General features: G+C 40.8%; 2 protein-coding genes across 2 annotated transcripts in view; one reads left to right on the top strand and one right to left on the bottom strand.

Moving 5' to 3' along the window:
* The first annotated feature begins 1,638 nt into the window (after positions 1-1,638).
* On the top strand, positions 1,639-12,294 carry dusp4 (dual specificity phosphatase 4). The gene is made up of 4 exons (XM_030436355.1): positions 1,639-2,252; positions 3,504-3,631; positions 6,677-6,896; positions 9,677-12,294. The coding sequence occupies exons 1-4, from the start codon at positions 1,883-1,885 to the stop codon at positions 10,063-10,065; spliced, it is 1,107 nt and encodes a 368-aa protein (XP_030292215.1). The 5' UTR covers positions 1,639-1,882; the 3' UTR covers positions 10,066-12,294.
* A 4,199-nt stretch (positions 12,295-16,493) lies between these two features.
* Positions 16,494-21,041, bottom strand: part of tnksa (tankyrase, TRF1-interacting ankyrin-related ADP-ribose polymerase a) — a 99,830-nt gene continuing 95,282 nt past the window's right edge. The window contains exon 29 of the mRNA XM_030435292.1: positions 16,494-21,040. Coding sequence (XP_030291152.1) covers positions 20,954-21,040 — 87 coding nt within the window. The 3' untranslated portion in view covers positions 16,494-20,953. The remainder of the gene's footprint in view (position 21,041) is intronic.

Raw genomic sequence — 21,041 nt, forward strand, 5'->3', positions numbered from 1 at the left:
CCGAGAGGGAATCCGGTCGAGCTAGGGCTAAACACGGATAAACATTGGCGATTCCTTCCAGAGATGGAGAGAGTTGCGGGGCTTGAAGGGATTCAAGTCACATCCAGAATTTGCCCGATTCCTCCTAGACAGGTATGTAAATAGTATTTCATTTAAGAAATGTATTGCGGGACGTAGTTTACAGCAATACATGAATTTATGTTGTCACAACAAAGCTGGCTAACGTTACCACTAGATTAGCTCTTGATACTACACTCGTAAAAACGACAACAAACGTCTTAGATCACGCATCCATTTCAGCTGTGTGTATCAGCCCAGCCGACCTGCAACGATGCATCGGTAATATCCTCTGTCATTATAAATGATTCAGTTTCTTACTTAGAACAAAACATCCATCACAATCACTGTGACTTTGCTGTAACGCTAGCTCTGTAGCACTGTGGGTAATATATATAGCGGGGAAATTGCAGTGCAACAGCAGCATTACACACAGTGACAATAGTGTCTGTGTCTTTGCATGTTTAGCCTATGTCACAGACATCACGGTAATACAGTTAGCTTACAACGTAACGTATTATGTTGGCAATGCTACTGCAGTTTTTGTAGGCTTACTGTTACGAACTTAGATGTATGTCTGTGTAAATTCTCATTTGTCCAGGTCAAAGGCATGATCCAATTACATAGACAGAACTTAGATACAAGTTTTAACATTACTTTGTTTCACCGGCGGCATATTATATTACATAGAAATACAAATAGACACATTACCTCATCCATATGCACGCTGCAGATAGCTGCTAAAAAAAAAGTTTTCAAAGCAAGTCCAGTCTTCTCTCCGACGTTTCCAAAACAAATCTACATGCGCCGGCCAGACAAACGTCTTCACGACAGTAGGCGCTAGGGCTCATGGGAAATGCAGTCTTCATTCCGGCAAAACACCACCGCTTTCGTCCAGCGGGGCCGCCAAAATCAACACTAAATGAAAAGTCTGTACAGGGGCTTTAAAGTTGCTTTAGTTGATGTTTGGGCACCAGGGGGCAGAAAACATAAAAGCAAGCTAACACAGATAGCCTACACCGTCAATGCTATCTTATGAAGTTGCTAAAATGCTAGCAAACAGCTGCCTGCTATGACATCCAGGGGAAACAAATCGACATTTGCATTCTTTTGATGTTGTCACAAGCAACCATTAAAATATAACAGCAAACTTAACAATAATAACTACTAGCATCTGCAAAAGCAGGAGGCTCAGGAAGACAACATTACAGAATAAACACAAGGACACTCAGTCTGAGGTGAGTTAATACAAAATGGCACTACAGATATTATACAAACTACAAAATATAGAAAGTCAATATGAGTCATTACAAATAAAAGTGCTAAAACGGGCAAAATCACACGAAAAGAAGAGGAAAAAGTAATCTGAGTAAAGAGAAAAATAAAAGACTCCACTGAACGCCTCATGGAGTCTAATCTCCACCCCATCACCTCTCGTTTCATTGATGTCTGTTGTTTTTTTCTTTTTTTTTTATGAATGAACGGTAGAGGAGGAAAGGGGACGGGAAACTGGGCGCCGTGTGATAGGCTGCTATCGCTTGACGTCACCTCCGCCGTGACGCGATGCACCCATTCATAAAAAAAAAAAAAAAGTAAAAAAGAGTAACAACCCGGAGAAGGTACATTCACAGAGAGAGAGGGGAAGAAAGGAAGAGGTGACTGAGCGTATAGAGAGTAGTGCGGGTGCAATGTGCGGGACGATACGCGGATAGACGCTACAAGGCGAATCCACCGCAGGATCTGCAGGTTTGGAGGGCGGTGGTACACAGAGGGACAAGAGAAAAGCCACAGTGAAGCCTACACACGCAGCCTGACACGAAGTGCGATGGAGGAACTAGGAGAGATGGACTGCCCGGTGCTGAAGCGGTTCCTGAAGGACGACAGCGGCAAGTGTCTGCTGCTGGACTGCCGCTCCTTCCTCGCCTACAGCGCGGGACACATCCGCGGCGCCGTCAACGCCCGCTGTAACACGATCGTCCGCCGCAGGGCCAAGGGCGCCGTGCTGAGCATGGACCAGATACTGGCTGGGGACGAGGAGGTCCGGGGCCGCCTCCGCTCCGGGATGTACTCCGCCGCGGTGCTGTACGATGAGAGGACGCCGGACGCGGAGACGGTGAAGGAGGACAGCACCCTGATGGTGGTGCTCAACGCGCTGAACAGGGACGCCTCCGGCACACATATTTACCTGCTTAAAGGTAAAAACGGGGACCACTTGAATTAACGTGACTGATGGATACATGGGACACTGACTGTCTTCATTAAATATAAATTCAGCCTTTAAATTTGACTTTTTAAAATCTACTTCCTGAATTAAAAAAATAAAATGCAATGAAAATAATAATAACAGTACACTCACTTGGAGCATTACAATGATTCTGTTAATATTTTAAAACAATTGTAGTAATAATAATAATAATAATAATAATAATATCAAATTTGAGATGACACGAGACTTACTGGGTCGGAGCCCATTTTATTTTTTCAGCCAACACAATCAATATAATGCTTTTGCCTCTTTTAGATATACAGAATATTGTTTTTGCAGCTGACTAGAAAACAAAGTTTAAGATATTCTGCCGACCGTGCCTGCTCTATTTTTATGCACTGGTGTATTATTTTAAATTTTTTTTTATTTTTTCACAATATACACATACTCACTCAGTCACTCGCAGCTACACACATTCACGCACAGACCAATGGCCGTGAGCTGAGTGAATGAGGTAATGCTGATGCGTAGCAGCCACATCAAACCGGAGGGACTTACAGGACACACAAGATCCTTTCACAAAACAGTCTGCCTCGGATATATCACAGATGGAATGCTGTTTAAAAAAAAAAAAAAAAAAAAAAAAAAAAAATCAACACTTGATTTGAACCACCAGACTATATTTAGACTGCAGGAAAATCTGACAACCAAAGCTGATGCAAGCTGTGGCGCATTTTTCTTTTCTTTTTTCTTTTTTTTTTGTGCATCCTAATGACGCAGACGCCTTAAAGCGCATGAGTGTATGTATGTAGCTCCCAAAGATGACATTTTCCCCAGTTAATCTCGTTTGATCCCTGAGGTGCTGAGATAAACGGTCAGCCTGCAGATGTATGACAGAATGAAAATATAAATTGCACAGGGATGATGAAACTGTTTTCAAATCCATGGCAGTAGACACAGGATGGACAAGGTCAGGGGTCGGTTTAATAGACTTTGTGTCGGGCTCACTCAATGCAGAGGAGTAAATCCATGCGCGGACTGTGATGGGATGTTAATGTGCAGGTTGCAATGCTTCTGTTGTTCTTGAGTATGCGTCTGTAGTGTTTTATGTATACAAAACAAAACATTCTCTATTTCTGTAACTCTCCTGGAGGGTCTCAAAGTCTCTATGTCTAATTTTAAGATATAGCGTAGTACTTCTTTCGATGCATTATGTTTGATCATGATGTCTCTTTTTCAGGTGGCTACGACAGGTTTTTCTCAGAGTACCCAGAGTATTGTTTAAAGACCAAATCCTTACCGCCCCTCACCAGCCAGTCCAGCATCGACTCCGGGTGCTCGTCTTGTGGGACGCCACACCACGACCAGGTAAAAACACATAAAGCCCACATTATAATCCCACACACCTTTAGTGCCTGAAAAGAATATTTTTTGTTGTGACAGTTAAGTGTTTTTGACGAGATTTCAAAATATCAAGATACATGTTGTGTATCCAAATACAGCAGAGAATTATTGCAATATCAATTAAGGGCAAACTCATTCAGCCTGATGTTCATGTCGGTGTCAGGTCTTATGTCATTTTTATGTAGTGCAGACGAGAATTCTTCATAATTATGTAGCATTTAATTTATTCAGTGAAATTATTTCATCCACTCCACATCAGAAAAGACATCTTTTTTTTTTTTTACATGAAAGCTCTATTTTATCCTTTTACTATGACGTACTGTAAGGATGCAGCTAATTTTTCAGTCATGAAAGCAATGTCTCACTCAGTCAGACTGAGAGCAGTCAGTTTATAATAATATGCAAAAGAAAAGAAATAACATTGTTGTTGTCTTTGATATCTAAATCATTAAAAGTCTTCATGTGTTATCCAAATGGGATTTTTTTTTTATGTCAGGTTAGTCAACTGTTTCAGCATTTTATCCAGTAAAAGTCATCTTCACTCGCCCACGTTTACACAGAGCTGTATTGTGCAAACGCTGAAAGTTATTTGCTTTGCAACTCGACTGTTATTCACTTCCCTACATTCACTCAACTGTATTTCCCCATGCAGTGAATGTGCACTAATGCACTCCTTTCCTCAGTCTGAAGCTGTGTTAGTAACGGCTAACTGATGAGGAAATATTCTGAAAATCCTCTTTCTGTTTAAATCGCTTATGATATGGCTACACTGGAGGTCATAGTTCATCATTGATTCACCGCTGTGTCACTTCCTGGGACCCATGTGGCCTGGTTTTGTTGGTCAGTGATCTGCCATTTTAGCTTGCGCATTTTATGCAACGCTCACAGTCACATGCTGTGTGTGGGTTTAATTCCCCTGGAACGCATGAGGAGAGAGTCGCAGACAATCCAGCCTCTGTATGTTTTTCATAGAAAAATTCTTGATAGTCTCGGCCAAACTGTCAGGTGGAGTTTTCATTCCAGGAATGCTGTCGTAGCACAGAAATGCTGGAGCTAGATGGGTATCTCACTCACTCACTTTTTTTCCCCCCTCTCACAGTCCATCCCCATCCTCACATTACATCTCTTAGCAGTATTGATCATTTCCTGATGCTGTGTCAGGACCGAGTTCGTCAGCGGCAGTGACATAAACAGACAGGGCCCTCGTCAATAAGTCTCACTACCGGTATAGACCGCCAAACAGGATGACCCCCTCAGATCCATTGAAAGGGGAAAACAACACTTGTGCTTTTATATTAGAATATGACTTGATGTGTTTAAATATAAACACAAAATGGCTTTAAAATTTGATTGGTATGTGGAGGGCTGGGGAAAATATTGATAGTTTTTGTGATATGAAACTATATATAATCTTCGATTTTGGATATGTTATATGAAGAAATGGAGTAGGTGCTTTCTATTCCTGATTTTAAAGGCTGCATTACAGTAAAGTGATGTTCATACTTGTTCTAATACTTGCCTTTTGGGTTGTTACAATATCAGGCATTTACAAGAATCCTCAATAACAATATTATTGCAATATCTATTAACAATTGTAAATAGAAAAAAAAACCTCAACCAAATTCATCTTTTATTTTGTTATTGTGTGTTTTTTCTCTATTTTGGGGAATTAATTACACTAAAAGTAAAAGTGTATGGAGGTGGAAAGAAAATGTGTAACTTTAACTGCAAAAACAAGCAGGAAAAAAAATTACACTCAGTGAAATTTTCCATCTCACGGCGGGTGGCAGCCAGCATAACTGCTACCTACTAGTGAGAACAGAGAGAACCGGAAAATCATTTAAGAGGCGCTGGATCAATTATACAATTGTAACGTAAATGCATAATTAACTCAACATTAACATTTAATTTATAATGTTATGATTATTGTCATATGTTATAAATGTGTTATGTATGTATGTATGTATGTATATGTGTGTGTGTGTGTGTATATATATATATGTATATGTATATGTATATATATATATATATATATATATATATATATATATATATATATATATATATATATATATATATATATATATATATAATGTGTATATATATATATATATATATAATGTGTATATATATATATATATATATATATATATATATAAAATTGTGTATATATATATATATATATATATATATATATATATATATATATATATATATATAAACATATAAACATATTTACATTTTTTGAGAGACTTCCTTTTTCCAGGAAATGTAACAAACCATCATGTCCTCTGTCAATACTATGCTAATTAAGTGGCAGTATTTGCTGTACTTTGCGTGTTAGCGCACTGTACTTTCTCAGAAAGTGTTGCTGTGAAGCATATTTTTCTCAGAACTGTTTTTTTGCACTGATAAGTGTGATAACAGAAAGAGAACAACATGTCCTCAACACAGAATGAGAGTATGGTGAATGTTAGATCACCAAGATAAATGTACTGTACTTATCACTAAATCAGAAACATGAATACATCCGCTGAACTCTGCGGTTTCATTACCATCATGATCGGGATCAACATTAGTTCATCAGACACGCAAGCTCCTACAGTGAGTTTCCATATGGGCAAATAACGAGCGTGAAATAAACTAAATGGCTCATATCGAATGACCCCCATCACACGGGTACTAAGCTCGCCCTGTCTGATGATGAGCGTGGCTAATGTGATTAACAAAATATTTAAGCGAGGTCATGCTTATACTAAAGTCATCTGGTGTCTGGCCCCTGCTCCTCCGCCGAGACAGTGAATTCTTTGTCTCGTCATATAAGCTCTTTTTTATTTAAGTAATTTATGTCCAGCATGGCTTTCCAAGTTAGGTTGGGTCAGGAGACGTTTCCTCATGAATGAATGAATGAATTATGAACAAACTGGCCCAGAATGGAAAAAAAATGCATCTTGATTAATTGATTAATTCATTAATTTATCATCCTCCTCCCATCTCTCTTTTGTCCAGGGTGGCCCAGTTGAGATCCTCCCATTCCTCTACCTTGGCAGCGCCCTCCACGCCTCAAAGAAAGAGGTTTTGGACAGCATAGGAATCTCGGCCCTGCTGAACGTGTCGGCCGACTGCCCCAACCACTTCGAAGGGGCGTACCAGTACAAATGTATTCCTGTGGAGGACAACCATAAAGAAGACATCAGCTGCTGGTTCCTGGAAGCTATTGAGTTCATAGGTCAGTGAGTAAGTGTATGATTGTGTGTGTGTGTGTGTGTGTGTGTGTGTGGTAACTTAGCAGAACAAATGCATTATCCCGTGGTGGATAGCCGCAGATGAAACAAGCTTCCTTCAGGCTACAGCGGGCTTGTGCTTTATGTGGTTCATTTGTAGGTCATTATCATCAGTTTTAGGTCACACTAAAGAGGGTATCTTTGTTAATTTGGTTTGCTTATTAAGTCTTTTTATGCACGCTGTTCCAGTGTCTGCTTGTACATGTCAAAGACATTTTTAATATGAGTGACAACAGTCCGACAGATACTGGATCTTTGTGGCTGATGTCAATACCAGTATTGGGGATTGAAAAAAAAAATCCAAATATCAGCAAACTTCACCTAAAATGTAATAACCCCACCAAATTTGAATGCAATATTTTCCTTTTCTTTATAAAATATAATAGTAAATGAAGAGTATTTGGCTTTGGTTGGACAAAAGAACTAATTTGAGGACATGACTTTGGGCTCTGGGAAATTGTGATAGCCGATTTCCCAAATTTTTGGTATAGTAAAATAGAGATAAGCAAAAATTAAAAAAGAGAAAAGTAAAAAGTAAAAAAGCAACACATGAACAAGGGGGGAAATAAAACAGTAAGCTCACACTCACTAAACAACCCTTTTCCTCAATCCCACACTGGCTGTAAATGTCAAGTCCATCACTTCTTGTCTGAGTTTAAGAATTTCCCCAGTCCAGTGGAGAAGCTTTCATGTGCTGGATACACTCTGCATATAGAGCAGCCAGACGATGACAAATCAGACATTTATTCTTGGGAATCAGTCTGAAATGAATTTTTTCAAGAAACCCCTTTATCACATACATTTCAGAAGACTTTACAGAGGCAGACGAAGAGCCCCAAAAAATACTCAGCGACTAAAATGACGTAATCCAATCAAGGAAATAAAAAGGAGAGCGTTCGTAATGAGGAGATATATCAATCAATCATTTCTCTGCAGCATGGTTTGCATTTGTGTATATTATAATACAGACGAGTGCAAGATTCGCTTTCGCTTTGCATACCCGTGCTGCACCATGTAGACATTGTGTGTGCTTTCCGTGCTGTGAGTGTATGTTCATGAGCGTGTGTGTGTGTGTGTAGGTGCTGGTATGCGTCATAGTTAGCTGCTGTGGGACCAGAGTCTGACTCATCCACTGTTACCGGGTGAACAGACGCTGTGGTGGCGTTACCTGAAATCTGTCTATCTGTGTTCGAGAGAGAAACAATGTAGACAATCTGAAAAAAAAGCAGAGCAGAGTGGTTGTTGGCGGATCACGAATCGGCAGTTAATATTTCAGAGAGGGTCGTGGGGTGAGCTGGATTCAAAGCAGTAATTGTAGATTCAAACTGCAGCATGGCCAGCAGTGGTGGAACATTAGATTCAATTAATCGACGCAAAAAAACAATAAATGAAGTCTCTCAGTTGTCTTCTTATGACTGTGTGCTCTCAGTTTCCTGCAGGCCGCACCACACATTCTCCAGCATATTAGTGCAACTGTTCAACTAATCATTCCAACTTATTGAGTTACCGTAACTGCTTGAACTATTACCTAAATCTGGTTATTGCCAGTAAGGAAGTATGCATCTAAACATACTGAAGGAGGCTGAGACGTAAATAGGACAGGGGAGGAAGTGTGAAAGAGGCTGATGACTCAAATTTTTTGCACTTGCATGTTTCAGTTAAATGTGATTTTGCTGCTTTCTCACTTTGAGGTTAGTAACCGGTTTGACTGCGCAGAGAGGGGGAGAGGCATGAAAGTGTGGTGGGGAGGAAATGAGAAGGGCTTGAGGCAACGCGTCACTGTACATCTGTTGTGTTTAAAATACTTGGTGGCTGTAAAAAAAAAAAGAAAAGAAAAAGAGCAAACATTTTAGGGGACGGGTTTATTGATAAGGGTTAAAAAAAAGAGAGCTAAGCCTCAGTACAGAATTCATGTTGTGCTGTGTTTCTTTGCAAGCGTTAGAAACCGCTCGGAATTAGCCATCGACTCAGCCATCGAGCTGAGGTTTGAATTCTGAGGTGTCTCTGTGCTGAGAGGTGAAATAAAAAAGATCAGTTCCTTTTCTTTTACCTCAAAGGAAATTTATATTGCAAAATTATAGCAGCCAAACAAAAATGAGATTAAGAGTTGACTGCAGTGTTGGCAGCTCTGCCAGGCTAACCTCACGGTTGCACAGCTGATTTCAGCTAACATGCTAACATTCTCACACTAACAAAGCTGTGACGAGAATGTTTAGCAGGTAGAATGTTCACTATCTTCTCTATCGTAGTTTAGCGTGTTATTAGCATGTAAACATTTGCTTTTTCGCGCTGTGTAAGACTGAGGCAGACAGCAATGGTAACTTGGTGGTGACTAAGAATAACAATACTACAAATAAAACGTGTGATGGCCCAAGAGGATTAAAAAGTTATGGGGTTGCCAAAGTCATACCAAAGAGATTTTTTTTTTTTTTTTTAAGATGGCAAAGGAATGACCTGTCGTAGTCTGCCTTTGTTAGTTGGGTTGGTTAGGATTATTGTCTGGGAACCATGAATGTGAGCACCAACTATAGTTCCAATCCGTTCAGTAGATGTTGAGTTATTTCACTGCATAGTGAAAAGTTGACCTGCTTGTGACACTGGAGGAGAAAATTCCGGTCCATTCCAAAAGTCCATGGCAATCGTCAGATAGTGAGATTTCACCTGCAAGTCTAATTCTCTTATTTGTCCATGGAAACCTCTGACCTCTGACCCCCTCTCTCCTCAGATTCAGTACGAGACTCGAGTGGGCGGGTGCTGGTCCATTGTCAAGCAGGCATCTCCCGCTCAGCCACCATCTGCCTAGCGTACTTAATGAAGAGGAAGCGTGTGCGCCTAGACGAAGCCTTCGAGTTTGTGCGCAGGCGTCGCAGCATCATCTCCCCCAACTTCAGCTTCATGGGCCAGCTGCTGCAGTTCGAGTCGCAGCTCCTCGCCACTTCGTGTGCCGCAGAAGCGGCCGCCACAGTGAGCCCGCTGCTCGGGCCCAAGTCCTCAACGACGGCCACCTCGACGTCAGCAACACCCACCTCGCCGTTCATTTTCAACTTCCCTGTTTCTGTGGTGAACTCGGCCTACCTGCACCACGGCCCGATCACGACCTCCCCCGGCTGCTGATGGACGGCCGATCGCAGCCTTTCCCACTCAACAAACTAACTGAGCACAGACTGGGCTGCCATTGGGCGGAAGAGCTGTCGGTCTTACTGACTGCTGCTTATGCTTCCAGGGCAAGGAGGTGCGAAGCATCACGGTGCCTGATTTAAAACTCAAAGACTGAAAAAACTTTTTACATTTCAGAAACCAGCCAACGCTCCCCTGACCAAAAATGAACTGGCTAAGAGAACTTGTTTCAGTAAACGAGTGTGGACGGAGTGTTGGACTGACGTTTACTGACCCTCTTCCTTGAAAAAACAAAACAAAAACAAAAACAACAACAACATGCACAGAGGCACACTGACACACAAACACAGAGAGACACAGAGAGGCATGAGCAGCAGCAAACACACACTCTCTCTCTCTGCCTCACACACACGAACACACACACACATTCATGACTACCAACTGAATAAGCTCAGTATGAGGACAGGGTCTGTTGCTATGGAGACAACAGGTCTTTAGGAGAGGAGATGGACACAGGAAGGAAGGAGGAATTTTAAGCACCCACTCTTTCCCCCTTTTGGGTGTCCGTCCTGTTGCCGGACAAAAAGAGATGGATGGAAAGAAAGAGAGGAGGAGAGGGTGACAGAAAGCAGGAGCCTCTTCAGTGACAGGTGCTCTGCCGGCGATCCGACCGGAGCTTCCTGCCTTTCATGCGTCCTCTTCCTCTCTCTGTCTCTCCCCCATACCTTCCTCTCTTCTTTTTATCCTTTTATATTCCTCCTCCTCCTCATCCTCTCATCTCTGCCTCTCATCTTCATCCACCCCCTCTTCTCTGCTCCTCATCCTCCTCACTGAAGAGGGGCTAAATAAATAAAATAAGATGCCAAATAAAGGCCAGGGCCCCTTGCTAACGGACTGGGAAACCCCACTGCAGGCCCATGATACACACTGTAGGAAAGCCCTTCACCAACATGAGTTGTTTTGGATTGGAGGGTAAACTTTGGAGCACAGTAGTTCTGGTAGACATGCTGGTGTTTTTGCACATTTTAATCCATTATTAATAATTCATCCTCACTGTTTTTTAGTAAATGGGCTAAAATGTGCATCACCAGCGGAGGCTTCCTTTTTAAGATGTTTGTGCCTTGTTCTTAAAGGTATCACATGGATCAAGGCGTTCCTGGATTTGCCAGTGGCACACTTTTTTTCTTAGCTGCTAGAAAACAGATTGCTGAATGTTAGACTTTAAAAGCAAATCTCAGCATTTCAGCAGTGTGATACAGACTCTTGTTCCACAATGTCAACCGGGCAAAAGCTTCTTTCTTCGTCTCTACTTGCGTCCAGTCGCAGACGGACACAATCATGGAGACAAAGAGACTGCTTTGTGCTTGGAGGCCATAATCCAATAACAGGAAGTAGACGTTAAAATTCAGTTCATTCAGTGTATATCTGAGTCCTAATGTGCACACACACATACAGACGTACGTACAACACAACCATAACTCATGTCTGCAGTTCTCTCTGTAGCACTTTGAAGTCATGCAATACTGTACTCGCATCAAACCTTTGTAACAACACAATTTGAGAAGTTTGTACAGCTTCTGCTCTCGACCAGGCTGAACTCTACACTCTGTGCTAGATGTCCAAAGGCACAAAGTCAAACCATGGTTGCTTTTATACCCGGGTCCTGATGTACGCACAAAACACACACACACACACACACACACACACACACACACACACACATACACACACAGACGGTTTCAAAGAAAACAAAACCTTTCTCAGTTTTTAAAAGATTGTCGGCACCTATCTCTGTAGCACTTTGAAGTGATGCAATACTGTATTTATAATTTATGATTGATTTGTACATCATGGTGATGGTAGACTGACTAGACTCTGCATAAAGACATGTTGTCCACGTAGAGAGAGAGAGAGAGAGAGAGAGACAGAGAAGAGAGAGCCAATCAGTGAGAAACGCAATACTTTGTACACATCTGTGTGGTACCTGTCTGTCCGTCTGTCCGTCAGCCTGTCTGCCTCTCTGTGTTAGTTAATCTGTCTAGACTTGTCTCTCCGTCTGGTCGATGCTGTTTACCCATCATGGCAATATCAATCCTCCACTTGGACATTTATATATAAAAAACAAAACAAAAAACAACTTTCCCTCAATTTTATTGTGGAATGGATGATCTGTGCATTTATTTATTACTGAGGATCCACTGTTGAATAAACAATGTTCTTAATGAAGCTGGATGTGCTTTCTTTGTATGAATACACACAATTGGATAGATGAAGGGCTATCATGTGAAAATGAAGACGGTGAATATCATTCTGTAGTTGTGTTCACTTGTACATTTTGGGTAATGTAGGAACGTGCACATATTAGTAGAAGGAGTACAGTAGATGTGTTAGGTTAAGCTAATGCAGGTTCACGAAAAAAATTAATATAACTGAATGACTCATGAAATCACATAGCGATGACATAACAATGTCAAAGAAAGTATCAGTATATTATATATAAATTTGTTAAAAATAAGGCGAGGAGGCCGGAGCTTCAACACAAACTGCAGCATGTCACCTACAGTCAAGGGCTGGACACAATACAATAACACCTGTGTGATCTAATACAATCCAGTGAGCTAATGATTAACTTCGCATGGCTCAATATGTCCAATTTCTTTCAGTGATTAAAGGATAAATTCACCCAAAAATGAAAATTAGGTCATTGTCTTCTCATCCTCATGCTAACGGAAAGTCGGATGAGGTTTCGTAGTCTGCAAAACATTTCTAGAGCTTCAGAGCAACTGAAGCAGATGAGGACTCATCTTAAAACATAAACAACAGATTGACTGCACACTGGGGGTGTAAAAAATTTATTTTCAACTTGATTTCGGATCTCGGGGCTTCTGGAAACTTTGGTCTAACTGGACGAGCTGTGTGGAACCATTTTTATTTTTATTATTTTTTTTTTTTCACATTTTAAAACAATTTCCCATCTACTTAATTTTTGGGTGAACTGATACTTTAAAGACAAAATGCAGCATGTCAAATACAGTCGAGGGGGTGGACACAGTGATATTAAAACCTATTGAACCTAATCTAATCCGTTGCAATATCAGTGAGACAATAAGTGGCTCATGATGTTTAATTTTTCATTGATCAATATAAGACAAATACTATAGTATATGTAGCTCAGGTGTTTCTCCCCACTGATAAAGAATACACCTGTGATTCCAGCATTACAGTTGTTCATTTAGCAAGATAAGCATGGAAAACTGGTTTTGGGCTTCCTTCATTCATATCAAGGCATCTAGGCAAGCATATTTTAAAGTGATAAAATGGGAATCTATCAACAGCAGCAGCATGTGAATTCCTTGTCATTTAAAATACCAGGGAGAACTGTGGGTGGTGAATCATGAGGTAAGTAACATTATCCTGCATCACCATCTAGTGGTGGAGACATTTAATTGTCCTCTTCGGCCTTTTTCAGATGTTGACAGCAACAAAACGCGAGCAGAGCACTAACACAGCACCATGTAGGGGTTCGACTCCCAGCTAATACAATACAACAACAGAGATTCACGAGTCCAACGGTCATAGCACCTGTGTCAATACACAGAATTTCCTTGTTGCCCTCCTGAAAAATGCTTGAAAATGCAGAGGTGTTACCATCCATATTACCTGTGATCGTCATTTAATGCTGTAGTCTGTAACTATTTATTTGTTACATTTGCTAAAATTGTCATTATGATCTGACAGTAGAATAAGATGCAGATCAGCTGTGTAAAAATCCACTGTCTGTGACTCCATCCAGCGGCCATAATTTAATTTCCAAGAATCCACCGCTCCCGGATCAATACAACCAATCAGAGCCAAGGGGAGTATCTGAGAAGTGTCAATCACTCTTGTGCATACTGCTGGCAGCCCCCCTCCCTCACGCAGCGCCTTCTGAGCAGTGCCCCTCCCCCACGATCAAGCTCAAGCCCAAAGTTTGAACAATGGTGGAGAACAGACAACAACAGAGCAGAAAAATGTCCCCACCATAGCCCCATCAATGAGAAGGAATAAAAATACTGACGGAGAAAAGCAGTGTAAAAACTAAAAATTGGACAGAGCCAGAAAGAAAACTAGTATAAGTATCGGGAGTGTCATTTCAGAGGTGGAGGAGCTGCGGGATTTGTAAGGACTCGAGCGATGCAGAGTTAGTAGTAAGGACCCCTGCTTGATATATGTTTCATTCTATGTTTTAACCACAAGGCTATGGTGGTGGCGGTTACAGTAATTCTCGCAGTGGCGCAAATGGGCGTACAATGTTGCAGTCGAGCTACGTAGCTTGTTGCTAAATCTAGCTTGTTAGCTTGTATGCTAGCTCCAGTGTTTAGCTTTGTCTTTATGGTTATTGGTTAGCAAAAGTGTCTTTTAAGTGACCGGGCAGTTATAATAACATTAGTTTGTGTTCAGTACGCTCTGAAGCGGTTGAACTGGTTTAGAGAAATAACGTTACTCATGCTTCAGAGAGGCAGCATGGCAAAAATGTTGCACCTGGTAATGATTACCTTGTAACTCCATCTAGAACGATGTGAAGAATATTGTTTGTTACCCAGGTTACTACAGTGACTTGGCATGAGGCACTCGTCATTGTAATTTAGTTGTATTGATCAGAAACACAACAATCAGGGCTTATTTTGTTGGGCTTAGTTGTTGTTTTTTTCAATGCGCCATCTTGGTTTTGGTGTTTAGATAATCTGACGAAATTTGCTGTTCTTGAACCCCATCAATGCTAAAATGAGTACCATGAGGTGAAAAATACTGACGCTCCTGTTGTTTCATATACATAGACTTCCAGTAGTAACATGGATTACCACAATGGTTGATTGGGTCTCTTTATCTGCGGGGTTATTGATGAATTTGCTTTTTCTCACTATCTAGATTAACCATCCAAATGGGTGTTTCACTTGATGAATTGCAGCATATTTTCCCGCTCCTGGATTGGCTGAGCTGCCAAACGATTTTTACACTCATGGCCATTCATCTCCTCGCAAACACAGAAAATCAATTGAACGGCTTAGGAAACAGGATGAATTGGAGTTTCAAGACAGTTAAGTGCCTCACTAATCTCAGACAAGGAAATTAATGTCCTTAGATTTTTTTTTTTACTTTGAGATAAACCCTCCTTTTGTGCCAGATCTCACAATGCTGAGAACTGCTCACAGCCGTTGATTAACTTGTTCTGCCTCAAAGTACATTCATCAAAACTGGCTGTAATTTGGCATTAAAATAGCAGTGGAAGGTCAGAAAACAAAAAAAATAAGGAATAATCAAAAGTGACCAAATAACAGTTACCTACTTTTGGCCAGTTTATTTGGCAGACTAAGCCAAAGCCAAAACTGAAACAACCCTGACTTGCCTGCTTTGGTGGAGTTGAATTAACACACATAAATACAGAGGCAAGATGAATTATAAAGTACATCTAACTACAAACAAAAGACAAGAAACAATCTCTGTGTGTTATTTCCGTATCTCGAGAGCCATTCATCTGATCTACTTCACACGTGGCAGGTTTGTTGCTGAGGACCCAAGGAGGTGCAGTGTTGATGGTGCGGTTCTGACACATGAAATGATTAATTTTGAAAGAACAGCTGACGCTGCTCTGTGCAGGTGGGGCTGTGGGTTCAGCTCTTGACTCCATGGCTCTGCAGACTGAGACTGGGCTCACATGTGATCCCTCTCACGCGATTCTCATAGGGAAGCAGATGTAAACAAAATACAGAGTAGTGTGGTGCAACAACAAACAGAAAAACAAAAGCAGAACATTAAACAGGTCTGGATTAGTGGGGAGGCGCAATCAATCAGAATCCATAACTCTGCCAGAGCAGGAGATGAGATTTTAAATTTCTGTCAACAGTAGTATGCTAGTTAATGTTAGCCTTAAGGGCTAGGGTGTTTACCATTGCTTGGCAGCAGCACCAGCTGCTCCAGGATGCCATTCAGAAGGCTTTAGACTAACTCTGTAAAACCTTTCGAATACCAGATAATGACGAACGACATGTTTTGAACAGGCACTGATCAAGGCTTGTTAAAACAGCTAGAAAGAACGTTCATATTTATTCGTTTCTGGCGGCCCCTGTAGACAAAAGAGGTACGGGCACCACCACCAAAGATTTCAATCTGGTTTGCACAAGTATATGACATGTAGGCAATGCTGCTTAAGTAATGTATCCATTTGTGGCTGAGACCAATAACTGTAAAATGACAATGGGGATGCAAAGTAAAGTTTATTTTAGTGCTGTACCACCAGACTCCGGAGCATCTTCCTTCCTCATCGTCAGCACTAAAAAACTCAAATAGGTTTTATATTCAGTTAAAAGTTCCTCGTAGTATGTTTAAATAACCACATGGTCTAAACAAACTGGACAAAGAATGAAATAAAATCACAAAAAAACACATTTTGTTAAGTTCTTTTATTAAGATTTTCTTCTGTACAACAGTGAGGAGTTTCTCTGTTCCACATGTTAGCTGGTCAGCAGCTCTGTACAACCGTCTGTACAACAGGAGGTCAAACATTACTGATGAGGAAATGTGTTAATTAAACTGGTTGCTCCTGGTAGAAGGCAAGTCAGAGGGTGAGGCATGAATCGATTGAACCACATCCCTCCAAACTATTTACAGCAAGATGGCTGCCTGGCCCTTGAGACAGATAAGTAGAGACAGAGCAGCTAAAACACAATTCAAATAGTTATTAACACATAAAAAAAAGTCTTTGAAAAGTTGAAAAGGACACAAAGCAAGAAAAATAAACTCATAATGATCCATAAAGGAGCCGTTAAAAGGCCCATCTGGAGTTAGTTTATTTACAGTGTCATTTAAAACAAAGCCGCGGCTCTCTGCTAGTAAATCTGCTGACCTTAATGAGGTCGACACCGTAAACTCCACCTGCTCCGTATACGGCAACACTGTGATGCTGACACTTCACCTGAAACCTTTGCTCCAGTGCTGGCAAACAGGAAAATAAATAATTCTGCCTTTAAACTTGCTTTGTTTGTCATTAAACTGTTTTGAAAATATAAAATTGAGCTCAGGACATGTGAGAAATGTCAGTTCTTACAGGGGTACTATGTAGTTTTGGGGGACAAACATAATCAGAAGAGAAAGATCTTCACTGATTGATGTATTTTTATGTTTAAACAAACTAAAACAAAAAAGACTTTGTTTTCATGTCTGAATAAACAAACTGACTGTAAAGGACAACACATTCATACTGTTTTATATTGTTTATGTGTAGCAGACCCTGCCACCTTTCTGGCTTCAGTGTTCTGGGGACCTTACTTTCCTCTGAGAACAGCTTGTTTAATCAGTTATAAATGTGTCTGAGTTTGTATCATCACCTCATTAATATCGTAATAATGAAAATTCTCATTTTGCATTTCTTCTCCAAAAACTACAAACTGCCCCTTTAAATTATTTACTTTGTGTGGAAAAACAAATAATTAGATCCGATGATATCATGTGTGTAAAAGAAACATTTAAAATCATTATCATCATTTCAGTCATGTTTTAAAAACACATAAATAAAAGGGTCATTGTGTTAACTGTGTGCCAGTATTGAAGTCTTATTTCCCCAATTACAATTTCATTTCAAGCATATTAGTTTTTTCCTCATTTTTACTTTAGTCATCAGTTGCTGTTGCTCTTGTCCACTTATTCATTTAATTTTCATTTTCTCTGCTAAAATGTGCTGCTACTCCAGTCATTTCTGTTATCGCTCACTGTTACTGTGATGAAGTGTGTGGGGTGGCAAACAAAAAAGAGCTGATGTTGGAAACTTCACCACTTGAAAATAGTGCAACAAAAAAGGTTTTGTTTAAAAGTATCAGGGGCAGATATTTGTATTCAGCGTGTGAAGATTCCGGGCTTAGTTCGCTGTTGACACTTGTTTGCATGTGGCTCAGACCAACGTCATCTTCACCTTGAAAAATGCAAATCAGTTGAAATCTGAGGAGCAAAGTCAGGATAAAAAATAAATCAAATGTAATAATCGGAGCAGTTTGGTCAAAAAATGAATTGGATTTTCTAAACAAGCGATTCCAAGGCAATCTTAAACTCTTAAGGCCACTTCCCTCCCCAATGCACAATTTCAAGGAGTTTCCTGGACCGTCAGCGCTGCTCGACATGATGCGATTTACATGAAACTCGAGTGTGGTCCCGTGTGGTGTACAGTGTCATTAATCAAACATAATCATAAATAAACTATTGACAGAAAAACATGGTCGTAGTCAACTTACAGTACGTAGTGTGTGGAATATCGCCAGGCTGTTATGATGTTGGTGTGTCACTGAAAATTGTTCGTACAACCAGATATGTGATAGCTCATATTTATGTACAACATACCCATCATCCTCTAACTCAACCTGGACATATAAATATCTTTTTTAAGATATAGTGACTTAGCTCACTTTTCACATTCGTTTGTAATATTCGAGGAGTTTCAACCCAATAGTGTGAAGATGACGGATGAGGAAAAATTAATAAACAAAATGGAATATGCCTCATAAAAAACAAAAATAAATAGCATCTGTGTAGAAATAAATCCCAACATAGACGGCTTCCTAACAAACAGGACTCCTGTTTTCAATTCCTCCGTTGCACCACTAGGGGGCATCACATGTTAGAGGAAGCCAGGAAAGGGCTGAAAAGGCAGCAGGTTCATGTAAACAACAACATTTGGAAAGTGTGGGAGACATTAAAACATAAACTAAACGATGCAAGTATACGTAAGTGAGAGGAGTGACCGTTAAAGCTGCAACTGACATCAGGGTTGACCACAGCGCGGGGCTTCATAATCAATCACAACTCTGGAAAGTCAACCTTTTCACCCTAAACCATTTCTTGTGTTGTTGTCTTTTCAGGTCATTTGGTATTAAAGTTTCAACTTTCCTTAATGTATTTGTATTTGTCTGAGTCGCCAAGTGCAGCTTCGGCTTAAATGTAACAAAGATAAAGAGTTTGTATGTGTGTGTTTAGTGCTGATACAGTCGGGTGACAATTTCATGGAAAAAACAACAAAAACCTTCTATAGTCTCTGGAGCTCGTCGTTTTCTCCTCTAGATGTTCAACTGATTCACTTCTTTCAACGACTTCTTCTGTCCTGTATGACAGCACCTGCTCTTTTTTCTTGTTTCTCAGCTCATTCAGTCAGGTTTTTCCTTTGTCTCCCGTCTGTACATGTAGCAGTGTCACAGTCTGGTCCCCTTGTGGTCCACCTGTTTCTGGTAAAAGACTGATTTTGGACTGCTTTAATCTGAGCTGGTTTGAATCAAGCTGCAACCACTATGTTTGATCTGGAAGTTAGATGTAGATCTTAAAATGGCCTCTAGATATTCCAAAACACAAGTTTAAATTGAAACATAATTGTAGTTAAAGGTCCCATATTGTAGAAAGTTACGTTTCAAGTCCTCTTTGTTTATAAAGCAGGACTAGGTGCAACAAAAACGCAGTATTCAGAAACTGCCAGTAAACGACTCCTCAGGTCTTCCATAAAGTTATGATGTCACAACTATACAGCCACGCCCCCAGCACGACTGCATTGCAAGAACAACAGCAGAGCTGATGAGAACACCCGGTGTGTGGTCTGCTCGGGTCTGTGAGAGCTGACCAATCAGTGTGGAGTCGGCTTTTTGGAAGGGGGGCCTTAGAGAGACAGGCGCTATGACATGGCGATCAGAGGTGCTGCAGTATGAGAAAGTGTGCGAAATATAAAAGCATGTTGATATTTTCTAGTACACATCCAAGAAAAATGTGTGGTATACGGTGTACGGTACCTTTAAGCAGGAATGTTGGCTTGATTGATAGGTATCTCAGCCTATCACACTCAGTTATTGTGGTTGCTGCTTGTTTGTCAACAAGTACTGGTCCAGTACACCAGAGAAACATCTTCTAAAAACTCTATAAATAAAGTCCGTGTTTGTGTTAACTGTATGGATTTGGAGGCTTGCTGGCAGCAGCTGTCTTCTCACATGAACCAGTTTGGTCTGTGGCGGTAAAGTCTGGTAGCAGCAGTGGACTGTGGTCTCCTGGTAGTTAACTGCTTATTGACTTCTGGGTGTTTGTCCGCTGTAATCTGTTCTACTCTGCCCCGCTCACACTTGTTTCATCGCTTCATCTTTGCTTGTAGCAGAAAAAGATGTGAGCAAACACACAGAGAGCTGTGTCTTGTTTACATGAGCCTCATCGGTGAAAAATATGACAAGCTGTAACATAAAATGCACTGGATTTCTGTTTCTCGCAGCACAACAACCGCTGTTCCTGGAAGTGGCCCCTGGGTGTTGTTTTGTTGCTGTGGATGATGCACAAAGCTGATGGAGAACACGATATCAAAACAACACATTAATAAAAACTGGGGGCAGATACACAAGCAGTGCAAAGGTGCAAAATCAGGGATCTTTGTTTTGCTTTGGACTGTGTCCTGCAGTAATTGCTTCCTTAATTGCTTTTAGGATCAAGCCAGAGGGCTGCAAATTTAAAAATTAGCTTACTGGTACATTTCCAGGAATGTTGATCAAACCATTTTCTCTTTCCCCTGCTAAATTAGTTCCAATTAATTAAAGAATCTGATGGATTTTTGCTGTCTGCTGCTTTGCACTGAGCGTGTACTGTCCCGTGAAACTCAAAGACACTGCCTCCTAATCCTCCTTTCCTTCTTCTTCTAGATACATCCACGTCTTGTTCCCTGAGGGTCGTCCGAGGCCTGGTCCACACTTTACCCCCGACCCACCTCAAGTTTGGCTCCGGAGACCTTCATTTTGGGTCAGAGGTTTTAAACAACCTCATAGTTCAGTTCTAGTCCTCTAAGCGAGGAGCTCTAGTCCACTGCAGTCTGGCTTTCCTAGGATCCAGCTGTGACTGTCTTTTAGGACTTCTGCTCAGAAGTGGCAGCAGGCACGGCCGGACTCTCAGGCTTCACAATCTGGTAGGTTATCAAGTATTCTGGGTAAGCC

This window comes from Sparus aurata, chromosome 12, assembly GCF_900880675.1.
Source record: "Sparus aurata chromosome 12, fSpaAur1.1, whole genome shotgun sequence".
Taxonomy (NCBI): Eukaryota; Metazoa; Chordata; class Actinopteri; order Spariformes; family Sparidae; genus Sparus; species Sparus aurata.

Excerpts from the sequence above, each read along its gene's own strand:
- dusp4 (XM_030436355.1), top strand. The coding sequence starts at position 1,883 with ATGGAGGAACTAGGAGAGATGGACTGCCCGGTGCTGAAGCGGTTCCTG. Across the intron at positions 2,253-3,503 it reads ACATATTTACCTGCTTAAAG|GTGGCTACGACAGGTTTTTC; the intron begins GTAAAAACGGGG and ends TCTCTTTTTCAG. Across the intron at positions 3,632-6,676 it reads GGACGCCACACCACGACCAG|GGTGGCCCAGTTGAGATCCT; the intron begins GTAAAAACACAT and ends TCTTTTGTCCAG.